The following is a 24,391-nucleotide window of genomic DNA, read 5'->3' as shown; positions in this document are numbered from 1 at the left end:
ATCTGCTACAATGGCAAGCCTTTCAAAATTCTGGCTCTGAATAAAGAGAAGATACCTGCTGCTCCAACAGATCTGTGAAGGCAGCCTACCTGGCTTCAATTCATCACCACCAGAACCCCAGAGAAATTTTCCTAGCTAAATCCAAACTCGCATTTTTCACTATTGCTTTAGGGTTCTACCTATTCCTCGTATTTCCCCATTTTCCTATATAGCACATGGCTACCATTATGTACAAATACCCATAGTTCTTTTAAGGAAGATGAAGAGTCACACAATTAAAAGTTTAGAACAATTTCACTTAATTCAAAGCAAAACACCACTACTCCTTCTAAATTCACGGATATGTGCAGAAACCATAAATAAAAATGAGTTGCCTAATATCCGCAATTAATAAATTATACCATATATCAAAAGCAATAACTTATAATCAAACATAAGTTTGCATATTTAAATTACATCAGAACAAATACATTGACTCTTTCAGTTCATCTCATTAATAATAACCACTGGCTTAGACATTCAAAAGCAATCCCTTAACAATTCCTAAGGACACATGCTGAAGTATTTAGAGGTGAAGTGTCATGTCAGTTACTCTCAAATGGCACAATAAAAAAATAATAAGTGCATTTGTTATGTTTACATGTGCGTGTATATATGTGTGCACAGATGAAGAGATAAAGCAAACAGGGAAAATGTTAACAATTGGTAAATCTAGACAAAGGATATATGGGTATCCTTGTTTTCAATGTTATTTCAACTTCTCCATAGGTTTGAAAATTTCCAAAATTAAAAACCAGGGAGACTTAAAATTAACTTAATTTTCCTTTTGTATGTGCAACAGATAATTACCTAACTTGTAACTAAGAACTATCTGAATTTGATCTGGCAAAAGTGGAGTTTAGGTAGTCGCTAATATATTCCAAATTAAATTGAAAAATGGAAAAGAAATCAAATGAATTCTAAGTTCTATTTCTGATTTCTTTTCACTTGTGCCACTGCATAATAACTCTTAAAAGGTATGAAGTATATAAACACTCACTATCTTCTCCTGGACAGGGCATTCCAGGACGTTCTGGCACACAAGGGAATACTGAAAGAAAATAAAATAAAATTGGTTAACAGCATATTTAAAACACACAAATTACACAGAAATTTAAAATTACATTTAAAATTCAAACATAAAAAAATTGGCCCAGATTTCAACCTGACCCTCTCTTTACTTGAGACAAGATACGATCAATATTATTTGTTGAAGTGATCCATTTTACTGAGGCCATAGAAAAGAAGGTTTTATGAAAACAAACATATCTATAAACAATGCATTAGAAACTCAAATTATTAATTCTAGTCCCTGTTACATCATTAATTTTTGGTCCTTAAAGAAATCATTAACTATTATTTCCGTAAATACTTGTTATAGTAGGACAAGTTTGCTACAATGAAGAATTAAAATTAAAATTATAAAAATGTATACAAACATGGAAACATAAAACATTAGAGTTTTAAAAAGATGTATACTAACCTTAGGAATAAATTAATACCAGAAACAGTACCAAAAATCTAAAAATTTTAATTTTAAATTAGGAATTATAACTTGATAAACATACTAATTAAAATATTTTTTATAATGAGGTAGAATATAAAGCAACAGTGTATTTATGAACATCTAGTTAGCTATTTGTAATCTACGATGTACTAAAGAGCACAGTTTAGCCAGGCACAGTGGCCATGTCTGTAGTCCTGGGAGGACTGCTTGAACCCAGCAGTTCAAGACCAGCCTGGGCAACATACTGAGATTCCACCTCTAAAAAAAAAATAAAATAAAAGACACAGTTTAATAAAGAGCACAGAAGACAGGAAGCTCAGTTCCTAATATGTATTTTTTAAAGCTGAAATATAAGCTTACTTCTGAAAACAGATCTGTGATATAGTATAAAAAGCTATAAAATGGGGTGGGGAGTTAAAAACCTAACCTATCTATACAGCGAACACTACTCAGGTAATAGGCACACTAAGGTATCCATGTAACAAAAACATTTATATCCCCTTAATATTTTGAATTTTTTTAAAAAAGCAGTAAAACTTAAAAATGACTGTTAAATACCATTGATCAATCATTTTGTTAAGCATTCACTGTAATTTTACTCTAGAAAGAGGTAACAAAAAAACAGATAACTTCTAAAGCTCTAATAGGATCTCAACAAACTAGATCATGGATCCCTTGGGAGTCACTATGTCAAATTCTAAAGGTAGGAAAAAAAATCAAGAAAAAACTGTTTTTTTTTGTTTTTTTGTTTTGTTTTTTAAATACACTGTAAAGAAAAGTACAAAGGAATAATAACAAGGTATTGAAATAATTCATTATACTTGAGGAAAGAATTATATTTGTTTCATGTTTTAAAGAATTTCCTAAGTCTGGTCTCCTACAGCTCCTAAAAATGTTACATGAAATATTGCCAATACATTAAATTACATGTAGCATATTAAGGGGGTTCTGTATGACATAGAAAAAAAATTGAGGGGTAGCATAGCAGAATGAAAAGAATACAAATTTGGAATCAGAATTCCTAAGATTCATAATCCAGGTCTACAATATACCAGTTATATGATCACTGAGTTTAGGTTTCTTCTTCTATACCACTACCCACATCTCAAAGGTTAAATATTAATGTCTGTAAAGTACAATGTAAATAGTTTCATTATTAACTCTTAAACAAAAGAAAAGACATTTAAGATCCCTTACCTTTGGAGATCATTATTTGCATACATTACAAAATTGTAAGGAGATAACTCAGGTTCATTAGGTTCAATTCTTAAATTCTGTCCTTACCTTGCGGTGAAACACTGAGAGATCACATTTTTAACACTCAAGAATGCATAGAGATAACAAATTTCCCAAGAAGATAAGAAGCGGATTGATTTTATCTTCTCTAACATTTGAGAAACTATGAAAAAGAACAATTACTTGGAGATGAGGCAATAGAGATTAAGAAAATAACATCAGAATTATGTTTTAAAATGGTCAAGAATAAAGAGTTATTTAAAAAAAAAATTATAGCTCTAGAAGCTTTAATTATATAATAATGACTACTTCCTTACCATGAATCAAGAGTTCAGAATCCTTGTTTAGCTCATAAAGCCTAAAGGCTTCTTCTAACTCCAACTGAGATGATACTGTACACGGGTCTCCTAAAAAATACAAAGAGTAAAGCTCACTTTTTAAAATCTCTAAATGTGACAATTACTATTACATTCCAGAATATAATATCTCAATGAAAACTAATTATATATATAAACAGAGAAATATTTGACAAGGACAAATCATTAGTTATTTAGATAATTCTATTCTCTGAAGTAGGTAGCATAACTTTTTTTTTTAAAGACAGGTTCTCACAATGTTGCCCAGGCTAGAGTGCAATGGCACAATCATAGCTAACGGCAGCCTCAAACTTCCAGGCTCAAGCGATCTTACTGCCTCAGCCTCCAGAGTAGCTAGGACTATAGGTGTGCACCACCATGCCTGATTAATTTTTAAATTTTTTATAGAGACAGGGTCTCCCTATGTTGCCCAGGCTGGTTTGGTACTCCTGGCCTCAAGCGATCCTCCTGCTGTGGCCTCTCAAAATACTGAGCCAGAGTACTGAGCCACCACACCCGACCTCCATTTTTATTTGTACAGTTAAAATAAGTATAGCCTAAAACTGTCTCCTTACATATTTTAAGTTCTGCCTGCATGTTTCTCCCTACATAGCAAACCATAACCTACTCTTACATCAAGTAGCCAAGTCTCAGCTAATCACAACAGCCATACTTCAACCACTCATAGGTGGGCAACTTTTCAAATAGTGCTCAAATAAGGCAAATGCCAAACTGTAATCAATCCAGCTGTTTCTGTACCTCACTTGCGTTTTCTGTCCATAATTCCTCTCTGACCATGCTGTAGCTGCAGCTCGAGGGTCACTATGAACCTATCCTGGTTGGGGCACAGGGCGGCTGCTTGATTTGCTAATCATTCTTTGCTCAATTAAACTCTGTTAAATTTCAGTACAAAATATTACATGAGGTTGACAGACACCAAATTTAAAAAAAAAAAAAAAAAAAAATATATATATATATATAAAACCATTTTGTTCTCAGCACTGTACATATTCAAACATAGCAAGCAGAATCTATCCTGACCACATTTGAAACTGTCACTGCTACATAACTAATGGGTATAGTTAAGAGCAAGCTTTCTGCTACTTGTTTCTTTAAAAGAGGAAGTAAAAGTATTAATAGTTCCATTGCCACAATATGGTTGATTAGAGGTCTCCATGTAATCATTTTGTCAATTTTTCTTTTTCTTCACATGAGAGAGCCTGAACAAAGGAGTCACAGAAAGTAAAAGCTACCAAAGTACTCAGGGCTGAAGAACAGTCCCACTTGAGCTGTTTTTAAATGTAAATGCATAGTTTTAGTAAAGGTACACAAAGTGGGGAAGGAGGAAACACCTTCCTTATCCAACTAGCCAAAGAACTGAGTCATCTTTGGCAATTAATAAGATGGCACATCTCCCTGGACAACAGTATTCCTCAATGAAAAAATCATTTCGAGCATAGTTGGAGCCTGAGCTAGGTCCTTCATGCTGCCATTCTTTTGCTCATTCCTGTGGTTACTACACAGTGGATGCCACCAACCTTATCCAAACCTCAATCATCAGCAGAGAACTCAGTCTGCTACTTGAGAGGGAAAAATGAAGTCATTTTTCCTGCTGTCTCAAAGAAAAAAGTGCCTCTATTCTTTTCTCCAACTTGGCCACTGAATCCCTACTTCCTTTTACCTTCTCTGGGCTCCTCAGTTCCGTTTCCATTTTTTCTTTCCTTCCATTACCTCTTCTCAGGCAAAGGCATGTTTGAGTCTCCCTCTCAAAAATCTCTCTCCCACTCAACTTGCCACTCTATTCATTCACAGCCATACTTGGAGTAAACAAACTACAGAATGAAACTGGAGGGGATGGGTGAGAAGAAGGGGAAAGAAAAGGGGGTAGGGTCCTTGGTTTTCCATTTTATACTTTTCTTTAGTACTTTTTAATCATAAGTTTATAATCTTTTATAATGAAACAACTTCACTAAATATTCAGAGTGATTCATCCTGCTTTCTCCATGTTCTTACCTTTCATGCATTTTTCAAAATTCTGCTACCAGGTTTTATCCAAATACTCCAGTAAAACTGCTGTAGCAGAAGTCATGAAAATAGCATCTTTTCAGTCTTTGTTCTAGTTAAACTCTCTATAGCACCTGACAAAATAGCCCTCTAACTATTCATAGAAACTCTGTGTTTAGGTTTCTAAAAATACCATTTTCCAGGTTTACCGACTCTTTGACTTTTTATTCTGGAAATATTCGAACATATTACAAAATCCTGTTTCCCCTGTATACCCACCCACTTACTCTTTACCACTATAGCATTTTGAGCAAATCCTGGTTACTCTAAAAATTCCTTAATATAATCAAAATACCATTATCAGTCTATAAAAACTACAGGTTATTCTGTAATTCTCTGTAAAATATCCAGACATATCCATAGGCAAATAAATGAAGTTGGACCTTTATCTTACACCATAAATGAAAATTAATTCAAAATGGATCAAAGATCTAGATGTAAGAACTAATACTACTAAACTCTTAGAAGAAAACATAGGGGAAATGCTTCATGACATTGGGTTTGGCAATGGCTTCTTGAATATGACATCAAAAGCATAGTAAAAAAAAATGGATATATTGGACTACATCAAATAGATAAACTAAACTACTATCAACAGTTTAAAAAACCTGCAGAATGTGAGAAAATATTTGCACGATATATCTGATAAAGGAGTAACGCTCAAAACATGTAAAAAAAACTCTTATAACTCAATGACCAAAAAAAAAAAAAAACCCTAATTTTTAAAATGGATAAAGGACATTTCCCTACAGAAGATATACAATAGGCCAATAAGAGCATGGCTCAATATCATTAATCACTAGGAAAACACAAATCAGAACCACAAGATACCACTTCACATCTATTAGGATAGCTATTATTAAAAAAACCCCAGAAAATAACAAGTGTTGATGAAAAACTGAAACCCTTGTACACTGACGGAGGCAATATAAAATGGTACAGCCAATGTAGAAAAAGATATGGCAGTTCCTCAAAAACTCAAACACAGAATTACCATATGATGCAGTGATTCCATCTCTAGGTATATGTCTAAAGAACGGAAGCAGGGATTGAAACAGATATTTCTACACTCTTGCTCATAGCAGCTTTATTCACGGTAGTTGAAATTCAAGTGTTTACTGACAAATGGATAAACAAAATAGTGGTATACACATAAAAAGAAATATTATTCAGTCTTAAAAAGGAAGGAAATTCTGACACATGCTACAATATGAATGAACCTGGAGGACATTATGCTAAGTGAAATAAGCCAGTCACAAAAGGACAAATATTGAGTAGTCAGATTCATAGAGACAAAAAGTAGAATGGTAGTTGCCACGGGCTAGGGAGGGGGGAATGGAGAGTTTTTGTTTAACAGGTACAGAGCTTCAGTTTGAGAAGATGAAAATGTTGTGGAGATGGACGACGGTGATGGCTGCACAATAATGTGAGCATATTTAATGCCACTGAACTGTACACTTAAAAATGGTTAAAATGGAATATATATATTTATAATCTGAAAAATAAAAATAAGTTGTAAAAATGCATTACCTTTTGAGCCAGCAATTTTACTTATACGTATTTACTTACCCTCAGATATACTTGCATATGTAGAAAATGACTCTTGTACAAGGAAATCCATGATAGCACTATTTATAATTGTAAAAGGTTGTAAACAAACTAAATGTCTATTAATAGTTTATGGAGGATTTATTTTTTATTTATTTTATTTTTCTTATTATATTTTTGAGACAGGGTCTCACTCTGTCACCTGGGCTGAAGTACAGTGGCAGGATCACAGCTCACTGTGATCTTTGAACTCCTGGGCTCAAGTGATACTCCCGCCTCAGCCTCCAGAGTAGCTGGGACTACAGACACACATCACCACACCCGCCTAATTCGTTCATGCAGGCTTTAAAGAAAACTGCAGTTCTACATATATTCATATGAAATACCTTCAAGTTATACTGCTCAGTTAAAAAAAATCAAAGTACAGAACAGCATTTATTGTCTACTGTCTAGAAGGGAAATAAAATATAGATGGCATAGTGCTTATATATGTACAGAATGTACCTGGATTATCACAAAGTAAGTTGATAAGAGTGGCTGCCTTTGGGACAAAGAAGAAAGGGAGGGAGATTTAGACTTTTCACTACCCTCTTTTTTAATATCTCAATTTTATTTTATACATACAACATATTCAAAAATAAACATTTTTTTAAATGGCCCCCATTTACTTTCCAGGTACCCTCAAAACTTACTGTACACTTTGACCACACTGAATTTCTCAGCTATAATCTAAACTTTTGTGTTTCCCTAACTTTGTTCACGGTAACTTTCCAGAAAGCTTTTCTGTGGTGAATTAAAAATTGCCACAGGCTGGGCGTGGTGGCTCATGCCTGTAATCCTAGCACTCTAAGAGGCTGAGGAAGGAGGATCACTTGAGCTCAGGAGTTCGAGACCAGCCTGAGCAAGAGCTAGACCCCATCTCTACTAAAAATAGAAAAAATTAGCCGGGTGTTGTGACAAGCACCTGTAGTCCCAGCTACTCGGGAGGCTGAGGCAGGAGGATTGCTTGAGGCCAGGAGTTTGAGGCTGCTGTGAGCTAGGCTGACACCACAGCACTCTAGCCCAGACAACAGAGATCCTATCCCAAAAAATAAATAAATAATAAATAAATAGAATAAAGTGAAACAAAAAAAATATGAACTAAAACGTCACATTTGTTTAAAGAAAAAGTCTCATTTGTCATTCCCTACTCTCTCACAACATAAGAGTATATGGGAAGGGGGAGGGGAGATAATGGTTACAAAACTACTATTCATTCTAAAATGTTTACTTAGATTAAGTAAACCAGTTTTTCCACATCAAAACAAATCAGTAAGACTGGTTTTGCATACAAGGAAAAAGGGCAGTTGTCTTAAGTCTGTTTAAAGATAAGTAAGCTTATGATCTTTATTTGCTTGAACATAAAATCCCACAATTAAACGTGTTTTCTAGAGCAGCATTTCTCATATGCCAAGGAAATCAAATTATAGTCCTGTCTTTGACTGATCCTAGAGAAATTTTTTTCTCCAGATCAGCATACCCCAATGCTTACATGACTGAAAACAAAGATGACAAAGTTACAACTGAAAAATAATTGAAAGTAATTTAAAAATAATCACTATTGCCTGTGTGTCTAAAATTAAGAAAAGACGGGTATCAGAATTAAGCAAGGTAAGAAGGATCACATGGGAATCAACAGACCTTAATGAAAAACTTAACCTTTTACTTGAACAAGGCAAAGGCTACAGTTTTATAGTTTTCCCCAGAAAATTAGAACACTTAATAGCTATTTAGGGAGAAAGAACGATGAATTGCATTGTAAGAGCATAAGACTATTTATAAAAAATTAATTTACTATATGAATCTGTTAATTAAAATATGCTATTAAGGAAAAAAAACCAGACAGCAGAAACTCCCAGTGGTAAAATCTCCAATAACTGAAGTAAAACTAAACCACGGAAAGGCTTGCTGCTAGTCTTTTGTACAATTCACAAATATTTTTGAATATACTATTATTAAGTACTGCTCTAGGCACTTGAGCTCCAATGTCAACGAAACAGACAAAATCTCTGCTCTCATGGAACGTACATTCTACCATACAATAAAAAAAAAAAAAATCACCACCAGAAAACAAGACAAAAAATAAGGTAAGAAGTTACAAAGTAAATGGGGGTAAGAAGGCTCCTTGGAGGATATGACATTTGAGCTAAGACTCAAATGACAAGAGATAGTTACCTGACAATCTGGTAACAAAACTCTCCAGGCAAAGACAATACAAAGGTACTATAAAATTTTTAATGGATTATCTCTAAACCAAGTTCTTTTAATAAAAAGTATTATCCAATGATTCCTATGTGTGCTATAGTTTGAAAATTTTTGACTGAAAAAAACTATAAATGGCAAATAAATGGTATGAAATGATCAGGACAGGATTAAAATAGGAATAACAATGGGTTATGATAAGAAGTATTTTATTGAATGCTAGCCATATGCTATACACTGTGTTAAATTATATAGTCTCATTTTCAGGCTGAAGACATACTGTGAGGTATCCATGATATTTATAATTAACCATATTTAAAATAACCTTATGATATAGTAGGTCAAAAGTGGTTGAATAGATGAAGATACTCAATCTTCCTCTTATATAATGCAAAATTTAAAACACCAAGCTAGTGTTCATTTATTAGATTTGCAAAAATATTAATGACTCATAATATCTGAGATTGGTGAGGGCAAGAGTGAAAGGATCCTCTCATTCAATGCAGTTGTGTGATAAACTGGGTTTTTAAAAAGTATTATTATTTTTTCCAAGAGACAGGTCTTGCTTGGTCACCCCAGCTGGAGTGCAATGGCCCAATAATAGCTCACTGTGACCTTGAACTCTTAGGCTCAAGTGATCCTTCCACCTCGGCCTCCTAAATAGCTGGGACTCCAGGTACATGACACCACACCTGGCTAGAATTTTTACTTTTATTTTTTTGTAGAGATGGGGACTCACTATGTTGCTCAGGCTGGTCTTGAATTCCTGGCCTCAAGCAAACCTCCTGCCTCAGCCTCCCGAAGTGCTGGGATTACAGGCATGAGTCACTGTGCCCAGCCTAAATTATTTTTTTAATTGACCAATAAAAATTGTATATATTTATGGTGTACAACATGATGTTTTGATATATGCATACATTATGGAATGGCTAAGTCAAGCTAATTAACATACGTATTACCTCACATACTTATCATTTGGTTTAACTTTTTAAATTTTATTTTTTATTTTTTTAGCAACAGGGTTTCACTCTATCACCCAGGCTGGCGTGCAGTGACACGATCATAGCTCACTGCAGCCTCCAACTACTGGGCTCAAGCGATCCTCCTGCTTCAGCCTCCCGTGCTGGGATTACAATACGTAGGACTATAGTAGCTAGGACTACAGGTGCATGCCACCACCCCTGGCTAAATTTTTTTGTGGGGGTAGAGACAGGCTCTCACTATGTTGCCCAGGCTGGTCTGGAACTCCTGGCCTCAAGGGATCCTTCCACCTCGAACTCCCAATATGCTAGGATTACAAGTGTGAGCCACTGTGCCCAGCCTTGGTTTAACTTTTTTCATGACAAATTCTCACTAGCTACTAACTTTTTTGATGACAAACTCTCACAAAGTACATATTCTGCAGATGTGCTACACAGAGAGTCCCATACCATTATCGAAAATTACCCTTAGAAATATTCGTTATAGAGGCTAGGTGACGTGGCTCACATCTGTAATCCTACACTCTGGGAGGCTGAGGTGGGAGGATGGCTTGAGCTCAGGAGTTCAAAACCAGCCTGAACAAGAGTGAGACCCCATCTCTACCAAAAATAGAAAAAATTAGCTAGGCATGGTGGCATGCACCTGTAGTCCCAGCTATTCGGGAGGCTGAGGAAGGAAGATCGCTTGAGCCCAGAAGTTTTAGGTTGCAATGAGCTATTATTATGATGTCAACACCATACTCTACCCAGGGTGACAGAGCAAGACTCTGTCTTGAAAAAGAAAAAAGAGGAAAAAAAAGTTCATTATATACTGTTTATGGTAGAGAAAAACTAGAAACAGTAAAAATGTCCATCAATAAGGGATTAAATAAATCATGAAATATCTGCAATATGCAATAGTATATAGTGCTAAAAAAAGGTAATGATGCAAATCGATGTATACTGAAATGAAAAAATGTCCAATATACATTATAAAGAAACATACTGCATAACAATTTGTGTATAATTTTTGTGTTAATAAAAGTATGCTAATAAATAATTTAGAGAAACCTACATGTTTGCAGATGCATAAAAAATATCTAGAAGAATATATACTAAGCTATTACCAGTGGTTCTTTCAACTGGGATTGGTGTGGGAGGAGAGAAGAGAAAAGAAAGGGTAATCAAAAGACTTCTTTTTAAATTTCACCATTGCTTCTCGGCCTTTTGGCTAAGATCAAGTGTAGTAAATTTCATAAATTTCTGTACTACTTTTTTTTCCTCGAACAGTGAACATGGATTACTTTAGAGAAACTTCTCAAAACTTTTAAAAAACGAAAATGCATTTGAATTTACTTATAGCTTGGAGTTGGGATGTCTTTCCAGAGCTCTTTATATCAGGGAACACAGAAATGGCCTCAAATATAGAGCTAAATATTATAATAACATTCTTAAAATGAAATTCTAGGCCAAGTACAGTGGCCACACCTGTAATCCCAGCACTTTGGGAGACCAAGGAGGGAGGATCGCTTGAGGCCAGGAGTTCAAGACCAGCCTGGGCAACACAGCAAGACCCCATCTCTAAGAAAAAAAACAAATTTAGCCAGACACTTGCCTCAAGTCCTAGCTACTTAGGAGGCTGAGGCAGGAGGACTGTTTGAGCCCAGCAGTTTGAGGATGCAGTGAGCTATAATCTTACTGCTGTACTCCACCCTGGGCAATAAGAGCAAGACCCTATCTTAAAAAAAAAAAAAAAAAAAAAAGACCCAGAAATTCTATTTGTATTACAATTAACAGAAAATCATTATACAAAAATAGTATATTTAGGGTACCTTTTAACTATATTTTAATAGCAGTCCATCATGTAAAATAAAGTCTAATGTTTGCAAAGCTTTTGGGGATATAGTCCCATGCTTCTCAAACTTTAATATCCATACAACTTCCCTGTGGATCCTGTAAAAATGTAGACTCTGATTCAGTAGTCTGTGATGGGGCCTGAGAGTCCCCATTTCTAATCAGTTCAACAGACCACACACTGAGTATCAAAGATCTAGCCCAAGTTCACCACTCCCCACACTTGAGATACAGTGAATTACTGTGCTTCCCCATCCACCATGTTCTTCATATCCCTGTGCCTTTTTTATAGTTTATTTTTCAGCCTATATGGTTTTTTACTCACCTCTTCCATGTCAAAAACTTCTACTCTTTGTTATAGGTTTAGTTCAAATATTACAGATGTTTCAGGCAGATGTGGTTGCTGCTTCTTTTGTACTCCCTGACGTCCTTGCTCATTTATGTTCCAGAATTTGTCACATTTGTTATACACATGTCCATCTCCCTATCAGACTATGAGTTTTAGGACAGGAAATATTTATCCTTAGCACACAGATATTTAATAAATGTTTCTGAGTACAAGTCACTGAGGTATCAAGTTTCTTCCACCACTTTGAAATAATGGTTGTCATAATCACTTTCATTCCATAACATGTTCTTTATGGTAATATTCAGTTAAAAAATAGGTAGTCTCTTAAAATATAAGGCAATACATATTCCAAATTAAAGTAAAATGTCACTATTTGATGAGATGCTTATCTTATTGCTGAAAATAAGTTAATTTCACTTCATTTTGGGGTAAAAAGGGCAGAACAAAGATTGTACTCTTCAGTATTCTTTTTAATTTAAATACTTAAAGAAAAAATAATAATGGCATCAAATTTCTAATATATCTTTCCCCCTTAAATTTATTAGGACTCTTATTATCTTTTTAAAACAAATGACAATAAGATTTTAAATCAAATGCTTACACAGGCAGACTTCTTTTTACCACTCACCTTCCTCATCTATCCATTTCATGGTAAAAAGCTGTTCATTGTCAAAAGAACACATGTCTCGAACCTCATTGCAAAGGCCCTCAAAGGAGATGGAAGGTTCAAAATGTGTTATCATGATATCCCTGAAAAAGAAAAGGAGTTTTAAGTTTGAAAATAATTAAAAATAATAATGCTCTACATATTATTGAATGCCTGAAAATTTGATGGACTTCAGCTATTTTGTGTGCATTTACATGTATTGCTTCCAGTAAACTCTCTCTAAAGTAAAAATTAAAATATCAATATTAAATAATGACTTAAAAATAAAAATACCAGATTTGTGAGAACCTCAATTCAATCTCCCCTCACTGAGGAAGCCCATCCTAACTGTTCTAACAGATGATAATCCCACCCTTGCATTAATGTTAGTTACCAGCTTACTCCTCTGGCAGGCATTCCACCCTACATTCCACTCTATTATTGAAAAGCTTCTATCTTATATTTAACTGAAATCCGTCCGCTTTGCTATTCCAGATCTCCTCTCCCCCAAAAATCTACCTTCATCCAAAAGATGGTCCTTGGGTCAAGTCATGTCCCTTGGCCCTGACTTCCACAGATTAACCATCCATGAGTCTATTAATCATTCTCTGTATGGCATGATTTCTAGGTCTCTCACACTCGTTTTTACCTTTCTCCAAAGGAATTATAGTTTTGAAAATTGGTTTTAAAGTGACTGCCTGATTCTACTGATATGAGATATCTAGAGTAGTCAAATTCATAGAAACAGAAAGTAGAACGGTGGTTGCCAGGGACTGGGGGAAGAAAGAAATGGGGAGCAGCTGTTCAACAAATATATAGTTTCAGTTTTGTAAGATGAGAAAGTTCTGGAGATTGGTTGCACAACAATGTGAATATATAAGTTAACACTACTGAACTGTCCATTTAAAGATGGTTAAGATAAATTTTATGTTATATAGTTTTTTACAATAGAAAATAAAAAAATAAAAGTAGGGAAAAGTATATTATTTAAGTTATAAAAGTAACCACAAGAAAAACTGAAATAGTCAGGAGACAATACAATGTAGAAGTGCTAAATTCCCTATTGTTCATATTGATCAACAGATACAGTAAAACAAAACAGAATTTTAAAAGTGGTTAACTCTGGGTGGTAGAACTGGGGATTGAGGAGAAACTACAGGTGGGAGGAAAATGTACTATGCAGAACTTTCGGAATGGCAGGGATTATTAATTTTTCTACCATGTAAAAGTATTTTATTATAATGTTTATTTTATAAATAAATAAAATATAAAACAAATTTAAAATAAATTTTACAAATAAAAGTATTGTTATAAATATTTTTAAAATTTTATTTTTTAAAATGAAAATAAAAACAGAAAATAGTTCCTTCTTCTAATGACACTGAAAGAGAACCTGCTTGCCTTAAAGCAATCTTTTTTTCAAAATTCCCTCAAGGTTACTAGTACGAGGGCATAAGGGTAGGGAGAATGTATTTTGGAATGAAAGCAGAAGCGAAGGAAAGGCTCCTATAAAATTTCTCTGGCAAAGAACAAGTATGAAGTTATATCTTTTGAATGCAAGGGAAAAAAAATTAATATCATCAGATATCATCAAAATATGACCTCCTTATCGAAGTCCACACGGACCTAAAATTAACATATACATAAGTATATCTGTAAACGACAAGGATTTTTCAGAAATCTTATTTATTTTTCCAGAGCTGAAACATATTTATCAGGAAAGAGGAATACTTCTGAAACATTTGTGTAATCCTTAAAAAGCGTAAGTACACACATCCTTAAGAGACTCAACGAAGGAGATATGCTTTATTAACTATCACTACTTAAGTTCCAGACTCCAGGCATTTAAGGGAGTTCTATACAAACATTTCTCTAAGTAATTGGGAAAGCACCATGTTCATAACACTCTATAATCACCAGATCCTTGTTATAGTACCAAAGCTAAAAACGAACTGCAAAATAAAGATATCACATTCCAAATGCATAAATTATGCATAAATGATTTTTTCTGGTTTAATTTTAGCATTAGCATAAATTATGTTACCACTGATCTTCAATAGAATATAGTCTGCTTTACCACAAAGATTTCCAAAATGGAAAATTTATAGTTTTAGCTGAATTAAAGAAAGAAAAGAAAAAAAGTATTTTTTATTTTGCTATGGGGCTTCAGAAGACAAACTGCTTTAAGCATGCAATGTTATTATGCTCTAAAATATAGAATTTAAAGCTTTTCCTTAGTAAGAATTACTTTCAAAAATAATCTCAAAAAAAAACCACATTCAGTCCTTCTTCTATCTCAGTGTAAGCTTTTCTCTTAAATTAAACATAGTCTATTCAGAAAAAAATTTTATCTGCAATAATCAATATAATAATTGGTTTAGGCAGGATTACCCATGGATGGTAAAACCACTGGGCAAAATGTTTTGGGGGAACAGAATAGTCACACCCAAAATAGTCACAATCTCAAAGTATTAATATCATCCTTCAAATTATTAATTATAAAAAAGTTACAAAGCAATTTTCATTTTTTAATAATCAAGATGGAAAAGACTCAAAAATAACAACTGTGAAATATAAACGTGACAATAAAGCAAAAAAGCAATGTTATAGGTCCCTATCAATACAGTAAAAGAGAGACAGCTGGGTGTGGTGGCTCACACCGGTAATCCTAGCACTTAAGGAGGCCAAGGTGGGAGGATTGCTTGAGGCCAGGAGTTTGAGACAAGCATGAGCAATATCGAGACCCCATCTCTACAAAAAATAGAAATATTAGCTGGGGCATGCACCTGTAGTCCCAGCTACTCAGGCAGCTGAGGTGGAAGGATCACTCGAGCCCAGGAGTTTGAGGTTGCAGTGAACTATGATAATGTCACTCTGCACTTCGGCCTGGGTGACAAAGGGAGACCCTGTTTTAAAAAAAAAAAAAAAAAAAAGAGAGAGAGAGAGAGAAGTAAAAGAGAAAAGAGAAATCTCTCTGAAGGTTTGCTTGCTCTATTGCTCAGGCTGGAGTACAGTGACCCAGTCATAGCTCACGGCAGCCTGGAACTCCTAGGCTCAAGCAATCCTCTCACCTCAGTCTCCAGAGTACCTACAACTGTAGGCATCCACCACCGTACCCAACCAATTTTTTAATTTTTTGTAGAGACAGGGTATCACTATGTTGGCCAAGCTAGTCTGGAACTCCTGGCCTCAAGTGATCCTCCCACCTCAGCCTCCCAACATGCTGGGATTACGGGTGTGAGCCACCACATCCTGCAAGACCCACCTTTACACAGTGGTTTACTAAATCTCAATGTTATCATCCTAAAATGGAGATAATGATATCTACCTCTGAGTATTGTGAGGATTAAATAAAAATAAGTGCAAAACACCACAGTTCTTGAAACATCTAAGTAACTACATCATAAAAGTCAGTTTCTATTCTCTTTTAATATGTCTATTCCCTTTTAATATATGCCGAAGGAAGAAAAGGAGGCTGGGTATCTTTGAAGATACTTTATGAAATGTGAAACAAAATAGCAAATGTAAGAAGCCATGTTTTCTCATTTCTGCTTAGCAGCACAATTTCACAAAGCCCCTGACTCTGTGACAACCCTGCAGCTCTCTGAGAGGAAAGATGCTTTGAAGACAAAACAGGATAGAACACACTGCCCCCCGCCGCCAATCTCCTGCCTGAGTCACTATATTCCTTAAAAGATACCTGACCCTAGTCCTGGCCTTTTCCTGCACATAAGATAATGTCTGAGGGGGTTAGTGATTCTGCCTCTATAATCTTTAACCAGATGTACTCTTATACCCAAATCCTGATGTGATTCTGCTTTAATGTAACTTCTGAACAAATCTGATGTGATTTTGCACTTACTGGACCCCCACCGCCTGCATATAAGCAGAGAGCTGAAATATTGTGCCGGAGCAGTCTCACAGAACTGCTGCCAAGCTATAGTCCTCAGTAAAACTTCTGAATAAAACTAACTTTAATTCTTTAAAAGCTTTCTTTTTTCTTTAGTTGACAGACATTTTTCTCACTATTGATTATATTTCATTAAGATAAAAGATCACTGCTGTAATTCAACATTGTCTGGAAAGTCCTAGCCAAATGGTTAAGACAAGAAAAAGAAATAAAATATAGAAAAGAAGAGGCAAAACTGTTCCTTACAGATGACATTATCTACCTATAAATTCTAAGATAGTTAACTAAGAAATTATTAATAAGGTAGCCAGTTTAAACATACAAAAATAGACAGTATATAATAAGCCTATGAGAATAAAAGATCCCATTCTCAAAAGCAACAAAATTATAAAATACATAGGAATAAACATAACAGAAATGTGCATGACCTATGGAACAGAAACTATAAAACCTTACTGAATGGCCGGGCGCGGTGGCTCACGCCTGTAATCCTAGCACTCTGGGAGGCTGAGGCGGGAGGATTGCTCAAGGTCAGGAGTTCGAGACCAGCCTGAGCAAGAGCGAGACCCTGTCTCTACTAAAAAATAGAAAGAAATTAGCCGGACAACTAAAAATATATAGAGAAAAAATTAGCCAGGCATGGTGGCACATGCCTGTAGTCCCAGCTACTTGGGAGGCTGAGGCAGGAGGATCGCTTGAGCCCAGGAGTTTGAGGTTGCTGTGAGCTAGGCTGACGCCATGGCACTCTAGCCCAGGCAATAGAGTGAGACTCTGTCTCGGCGGGAGGAGGGGGGCACCTTACTGAAAAACATGAAAGAAATGAGTAAATAAGAATATATCGTATAACTGTAAGACAAGGCTCAATATTATGACACTACCAGTTCTCAAATTAACCTATAAACTCAATGCAATTCCAAATCAAAATACCAATAGAATTTTTTAAAATTAACCTACAAAAACCTTCTGGAATTCAGGTGGGAGATAAAAATGCAAAAGAACAGCCAAGAAAATCTGGGAATGGAAAATTAATGAAATGAGCAATTCCATAACCCATATATCAAAATTAACTAAACATTACAATAGTTAAACAGGTAATAGTATATATAAAAATAGATCTCTCCCCCCAAAATCAATGAAACAATAGAAAGTACCTATGTACCTTATGAGAGATTTAGTAGATATAACAAAGTTACTCTTATAAATCAGTGGTAAAAGGACAACCTCTTCAATAATGGTATTAGAATACATTTTGAAAACAAAAATATTGTATTAGTACACTACAAACGGCTAAACCCCCAAATATCAGAGTCACTGAAAAGATAATCACTTAAAAAGTTGTGTAATAGAAGAAAAATAGAATATTTTTAGATGAAAAACACATCTACCTAAGAAAGCAAACCATAAAGGAAAGCCATAAAGGAAAAAAAAGGGACAGATTTGGTTACATAAAAATGAAAAACTCCAGATAAGCAACAGATTGGGGAAATGCTGGCAACCTTAACCCACAAAATGTCAATGTCCCCCCAACAAATTAATAAGAAAATAACATAATAGAAAGTGGGCAAAACGTATGAATAGACAATCCAGAGGAAATACAAATTATCAATAATGTACAAAAAGATACTTGTAAAGAGTTACCATTTTTCATCAATCCGATTGCCAAAAATTTAAAAGACACCTCATGCCTGTAATCCTAGCACTCTGGGAGGCCGAGGCAGGAAGACTGCTTGAGGTCAGTAGTCAAGACCAGCCTGAGCAAAAGCGAGACACCGTCTCTACTAAAAATAGAAAGAAATTAGCCGGACCACTAAAAATATATAGAAAAAATTAGCTGGGCATGGTGGCGCATGCCTGTAGTCCCAACTAGTTGGGAGGCTGAGGCAGAAGAATTGCTTGAGCCCAGGAGTTTGAGGTTGCTGTGAGCTAGGCTGACGTCACTGCTAGCCTGGGCAACAGAGACAGACTCTGTCTCAAAAAAAATAAAAAAATAAAAAAAATAAAAGACAGATAACATGCAATGGGAGCATAAGGAAAAAACTTCACTAGTATACTATTTTTAAGAATGTAGGCCGGGTGCAGTGGCTCATGCCTGTTATCCCAGCACTTTGGGAAGCCGAGGTGGGAGGATCACTTGAGGCCAGGAGTTCCAGACCAGCCTGGGCAACACAGGAGGACTCTCGCTCTACAAAAAATAAAGTATTTAGCCGGGCATGGTGGCACATGCCTGCAGGCTGATGTGGGAGGATCACTTGAGTTCAGGAGTTCAGTTCAAGATTACAGTGAGCTATGATTAGACCACTGCACCGCAGCCTGGGTGACACAGCAAGACTCTGTCATGTTTGCAAGTCTATATATTAAATATAAGGATGTTCCTTCAACATTATTTGAAATAGTGATTTAATGAAAACAATTTTAAATGTTCATGAGAAAAAAGATTAAATATATTATGGTATGACAATATTATAGAACACTATGTACCAACTATAAAGAAGAAGATCCACTTATCTGTCCATCCTGGCATGGAAAGATGACCATAAATGAAAAAAATCAAGATGTAGAACATGTGTAGAAATATAAACCCATTTATTAGAAAAATAAAAGGGTATGTCTATGTGTGTGTTTATGTATACATACCTATATTTATAGATATATTGATATGATATAGAATATCCCAAACTGTTAACAATGGCTGCCCCTAGAAAGTAGGGGAGGCTGCCAAGGTAACTTTCCACTTAATGTATTTCTGCATTTTTAAAATTTAGCTTTAGTGCCTTGCCTTTGTGATCTGAATTTGGCCACTGGTGGCATTTTTGTTTCTATCACCATTCTCAGTCACATTCCTACACAGGTTAGTTGTCATGCACACTGCTTCCAATATAGAACAGGCACACAATAAATGATTGTTCAGTTAATTTTGGACATTTCCACCTGGATGCCTCATAATCACCTAGAACTCAAAATTCACTTGACTGTTTCAGGTAATGAGTTAACTTCTCCCACAAATCTCTTCCCTCTATATTTCCCAGTCTCTCTCAAACAAGAAACCTATGAGTTATCCCCCACAGACAATCAATCTCTAATTCATATCAATACTACCTCCTAAAATCTCCATTGAATCCATACCCTCTTTCTACCTCCTTAAAATCACTCACCTAGACTATTTCAAAAACCTCCAAATTAGTCTCACCCATTATCAATCCATCTCTCATACTGGTTTCAAGAGCGATCTTTTTAAAATGTAAATCTGATCACAAAACTCTCTTATTTAAATCTTCACCAATGAGAAAAAAGTGTGAACTCTGCAGTATGACATTTAACGGTCTTTACAATCTAGCCCGTGTGAACTGTCTTAGCCTCACTTCTCACTGGTGCCCACTTCACACTTTATAACCTAATAATAAGGAATGAATATGAGACTAACAACCAAACTGATCTTAATTTCCCAAACTTATAATGTGGTTGTTCAATGCCTAGAATGACTCACCACCAACATCCTCATTCACCAGGAAAACTCCTATTTATCCTTTAAAAGCCTCAGACATTTCATCTTCTACAAAGGCTTCTCTCACCCTAAACTCTTCCCCAATATTCATCCCTGCAAGTACCTTACACATACACACTTCAAATTTAACCGTTTATATTGTAACTCTCATTTGTCTTTTCCTCCACAAGTCTCTTAGTCCTCAAGGGCACAGACTACCTACTTCTACATCCCCTGTGCCCACAATAGCACCATGTGCCTGGATTATAATAAGTGTTCAACAATATTTATTAAACTGAGTTTAAATAATCTCCAGCAATATTTGAAATCCTAAGCAAGACTGGAACTTGAAAAATTCATGTTTTAATTAGGCTCATTTAAATCATAAAAAAGATACTCAAGTTACCACCCCTTAAAAGAAAGGGTGGTAGTTCTATCAGAAAGCAATGATATACTAAAAGCAGCACATATACTAAAATTGGCATGATACCGAGATTAGTATGGCCCCTGTACAAGGATGACAAGCAAATGCATGAAGCATTCCATATTTTTACGTCTTTTGGAGCAACTTAGATGGAACTGGAGACCATCATCCTACATAAAGTAACTCAGGAATGGAAAATCAAATACTAAATGTTCTCATCAATAAGTGGGAGCTAAATTATGTGCACAAATGGTCACACAGAGTGGAATAATAGACAATGAAGACTCCAAAGGTGGAAGGGTGGGATGGAGGTGAGAGATGAAAAATTACCTATTGGGTACAATGTACACTATTTGGGTGAGGGGCACCCTAAAAGCTCAGACCTTACCACTATACAATATACTCATGTAACAAAACTGCACTTATATACCCTAAATATATTGAAATTAAAAAAAAAGAAAGCTATCATGAACTAAAGACTTCTGGGAGAATCTTTCCGTACAGAGTTGCTTCTTTCTCCTTTGCTTCCTGTTTCTGCTTCTTCAGATCTTTAGTTTACACATGGTCAGGTCTGGCCTCACCAGCCTCTGCCTCTAACTTTTCGGTTTCAGTCCCCAGTGCTCTCTATATTATCTAATGCAAATTTCTGAGGGGAGTTTTTCATTTGGTTTTTGGCTTTCTGGGCACCAGGTCACCATGTCCTATTTTTCTCTCTCTGGGCAAGATAATGGATCACCTGCCCTAAGGTTAAGTGTCATGCCAGAAGCTCCAAGACCAACCAATTAACATTCCCCCAACCCTCAACTCAAGATACTATTATATTTCCTCAGAACCATTACTAAAGTATATTGCTAACATAATTTTGCAAGTCTTTTAAAAATAAGTCTTGCCAAGACTTGTTCACAGTGAGAAAAATCCTACATACTTCTTCACTGAACCAGTAATGCATTCCAAATAAGCAAAGAGTTAATCTCTTATTTCTAGATGTGCACAGAAGGAATCCTCTCTATTGTTATTGCTGCTTGACAGCAGTGGTTTAAAAAGAATTTTTACAAGCTTTTTGCAAAATTTCCCTTACATATATAATATAAAGAAATGAGCAGTCCAAACATTGCCTTGTTAAAAGTCTATTCCATAATATCAAGTAACTTCATGTAAGGATAAGCAAATACAATGGCAATCTATCACTAACCAACAAAACCTGTTTCTCTTCCTCCAAACTAACACCACTAGGTAATGATTGAAGAAGGCCTCTCACTGAAAAGCTCCCATGTTAGGGAAAGAGGGGTGCAGACCATGAGACAGGTACTCTCAGGTGGTCTCCAACAAAATCAAATTCTCAGTATTATTAATCTCCTGCTTGAACACTAGAAAAAAATAAAATTAAATGTCTGTTATATCTAGAGAGACATCACATTTTCACTTAGATCAAATTTAACAGAATGAGAACACTATACATGTGTTTGAAAGAGAAGGGCAATTTATTCACTAAAAAATTCTGATTACAAGATTCAACATTCACAGGAAAGAAATATTTCTAGAAAACGATAGGGGGAAAGCTATGTGTTCACCACCATTCAGAAGAGCTGAGGGAGAAGAAAACTTTTTCAAATGCAGAATGTCCTTACATTTCTTTGAATAAAGAAAGGATTTTCTATTTTAAAATCAAGTAGGTGTTCTAGTCAGCCAACTTGTTTATTAACTATCCCTGTTGGTGACTCATTATAGTTTCATCTATATTAATGAGCAGCTGACTACGTAATATCACAACCATCAGTTTAGACTATATAAACACATAACCTTAACAGATCTAACAGAAATTGGTATAACTTAAAGAGTGCTGATGTTGTCTTTAAATGAGGCTTGAAATGAAGGTGTCATTAGAAAGCCTTCATTGAATAAAAAACACTGTAACGGGAAAGAGGTTATTCATTCTTTCCTTAGTAAAACTGCATAGTTTTGTTTTTTTTTTTTTTCAGCATATTAAATTCCATAGGTTTTAAGAGACAATGTTAACTTGAATGTCTTGGAAAAATTTTAGTCAAACACTAAAAAAGCTGTATGTTATTCTCTTCTTTTTAATAATTGGAGCAATAAGCCAAGAAAATGTGACATCTATATTCCCAAAGTACAGCAGACTTTGATTTCTTTCCAAAGGAGAAGCTTAAGAATGATTCTAGGCCAGGCACGGTGGCTCACGCCTGTAATCCTAGCACTCTGGGAGGCCAAGGCAGGAGGATCGCTTGAGCTCAAGACCAGCCTGAGCAAGAGCAAGATCCCGTCTCTACTATAAATAGAAAGAAATTAACCAAACAACTAAAAATAGAAAAAATTAGCCAGGCAGAGTGGCACGTGCCTGTAGTCCCAGCTACCTGGGAGGCTGAGGCAGGAGGATCCCTTGAGCCTAGGAGTTTGAGGTTGCTGTGAGCTAGGCTGACACCATCGCACTCTAGCCCAGGCAACAGAGTGAGACTCTGTCTCAAAAAAAATAAAAAATAAAATAAAATAAATAAAAAAATTTTTAAAAATGATTCTAATTTACTACGTAGGCCTATTTATATTTGTCAAACTAATAAAAATGGGGAAAAAAAAGAAAAGTACTAATTTCTCCATTTTCCATAGAGTCAGTGGAGACTATCTCAATTTAATAAATCACGAATTTATATATTAAAAGCCATTTTCTGGCAATGGGATTCTAAAAGAAGAAAAAAGCCATAAAGGTACCTCGGAGAACTAAAAATAATAGTTTATCAAAAACTGAAAGGCACTTGTCTAGGAAGGAAAAGGTAGTGAGCACTGAATTTCTCATCTTTCAGTGGAAGGATTGCTAGATACTATCTAAAGCTGATAAATCACAAAAGTACAATTTTCAAAGTAACGAACGCAAACTCTAGAAGAACCAGAAATAAACTGTCAACAGAACTCAGGTGGGGAGGTTGAGGGGCTGGAATGGGGACACTTTATTTTATGCTCTGTACAATTTGCACTTTCCTACCATGTGCATGTATTCACTTTTAAATCTAGTTTGTTAAATTGTCACTAATTAGACATCTTTAAGAAAAAGTCACCTACCATATTTGCTATACCTACCAACTCAAGAACTATCAACTTTATAAAATGGAACATACTCTAAAGTGAAATGGATCATCCATCAAATTACAGGTAGGGTTAAAAAAAAAGCAAAGGAAGCTTTTTTCTCATGTTGCAAAGTTCATAGCTGACCATCTTAAAGTCAAAACAGCTTTTGTGACAACTACAAACTTTTTAAAAAAATCCACACATTTCTTGGTATTGTTCTAAAATCAAAACCTCCTTGCTGGGGATGGCTCACTCCTATAATCCTAGCACTCCGGGAGGCCAAGGTGGGAGGATTGCTTGAGCTCAGGAGTTCAAAGAGCAGCCTGAACAAGAGCGAGATCCCACCTCTATTAAAAACAGAAAAATTAGCCGGGTGTCGTGGTGCGTGTCTGTAGTCCCACCTACTCCAGAGGCTGAGGCAAGAGGATCACTTAAGCCCAGGAATTTGAGGTTGCAGTGAGCTATGATGATGCCACTGCACTCTCCCCAGGGCAACAGAGCAAGACTCTGTATCAATTAAAAAAAACAAAAAACAGGCCGGGTGTGGTGGCTCACGCCTGTAATCCTAGCTCTCTGGGAGGCCGAGGTGGGCGGATTGTTTGAGCTCAGAAGTTCGAAACCAACCTGAGCAAGAGCGAGATCCCGTCTCTACTAAAAATAGAAAGAAATTAATTGGACAACTAAAAATATATAGAAAAA

At 35.5% G+C, this 24,391-nt stretch overlaps 1 protein-coding gene across 1 annotated transcript in view; it reads right to left on the bottom strand.

Moving 5' to 3' along the window:
* Window positions 1-24,391, bottom strand: part of PRKCI (protein kinase C, iota) — a 94,389-nt gene that overhangs the window by 68,422 nt on the left and 1,576 nt on the right. The window contains exons 2-4 of the mRNA XM_012640166.1: window positions 12,782-12,903; window positions 3,100-3,189; window positions 1,040-1,090 (exon numbers count right to left, since the gene is read on the bottom strand). Of these exons, the coding sequence (XP_012495620.1) occupies window positions 1,040-1,090; window positions 3,100-3,189; window positions 12,782-12,903 (263 nt within the window). The remainder of the gene's footprint in view (window positions 1-1,039; window positions 1,091-3,099; window positions 3,190-12,781; window positions 12,904-24,391) is intronic.

This window comes from Propithecus coquereli, unplaced genomic scaffold (genome assembly GCF_000956105.1).
Source record: "Propithecus coquereli isolate 6110/MARCELLA unplaced genomic scaffold, Pcoq_1.0 Scaffold15, whole genome shotgun sequence".
NCBI classification, from domain to species: domain Eukaryota; kingdom Metazoa; phylum Chordata; class Mammalia; order Primates; family Indriidae; genus Propithecus; species Propithecus coquereli.
The sequence above is the reverse complement of the archived record's forward strand: the minus strand, read 5'-3'. Positions and strand labels throughout refer to the sequence as shown.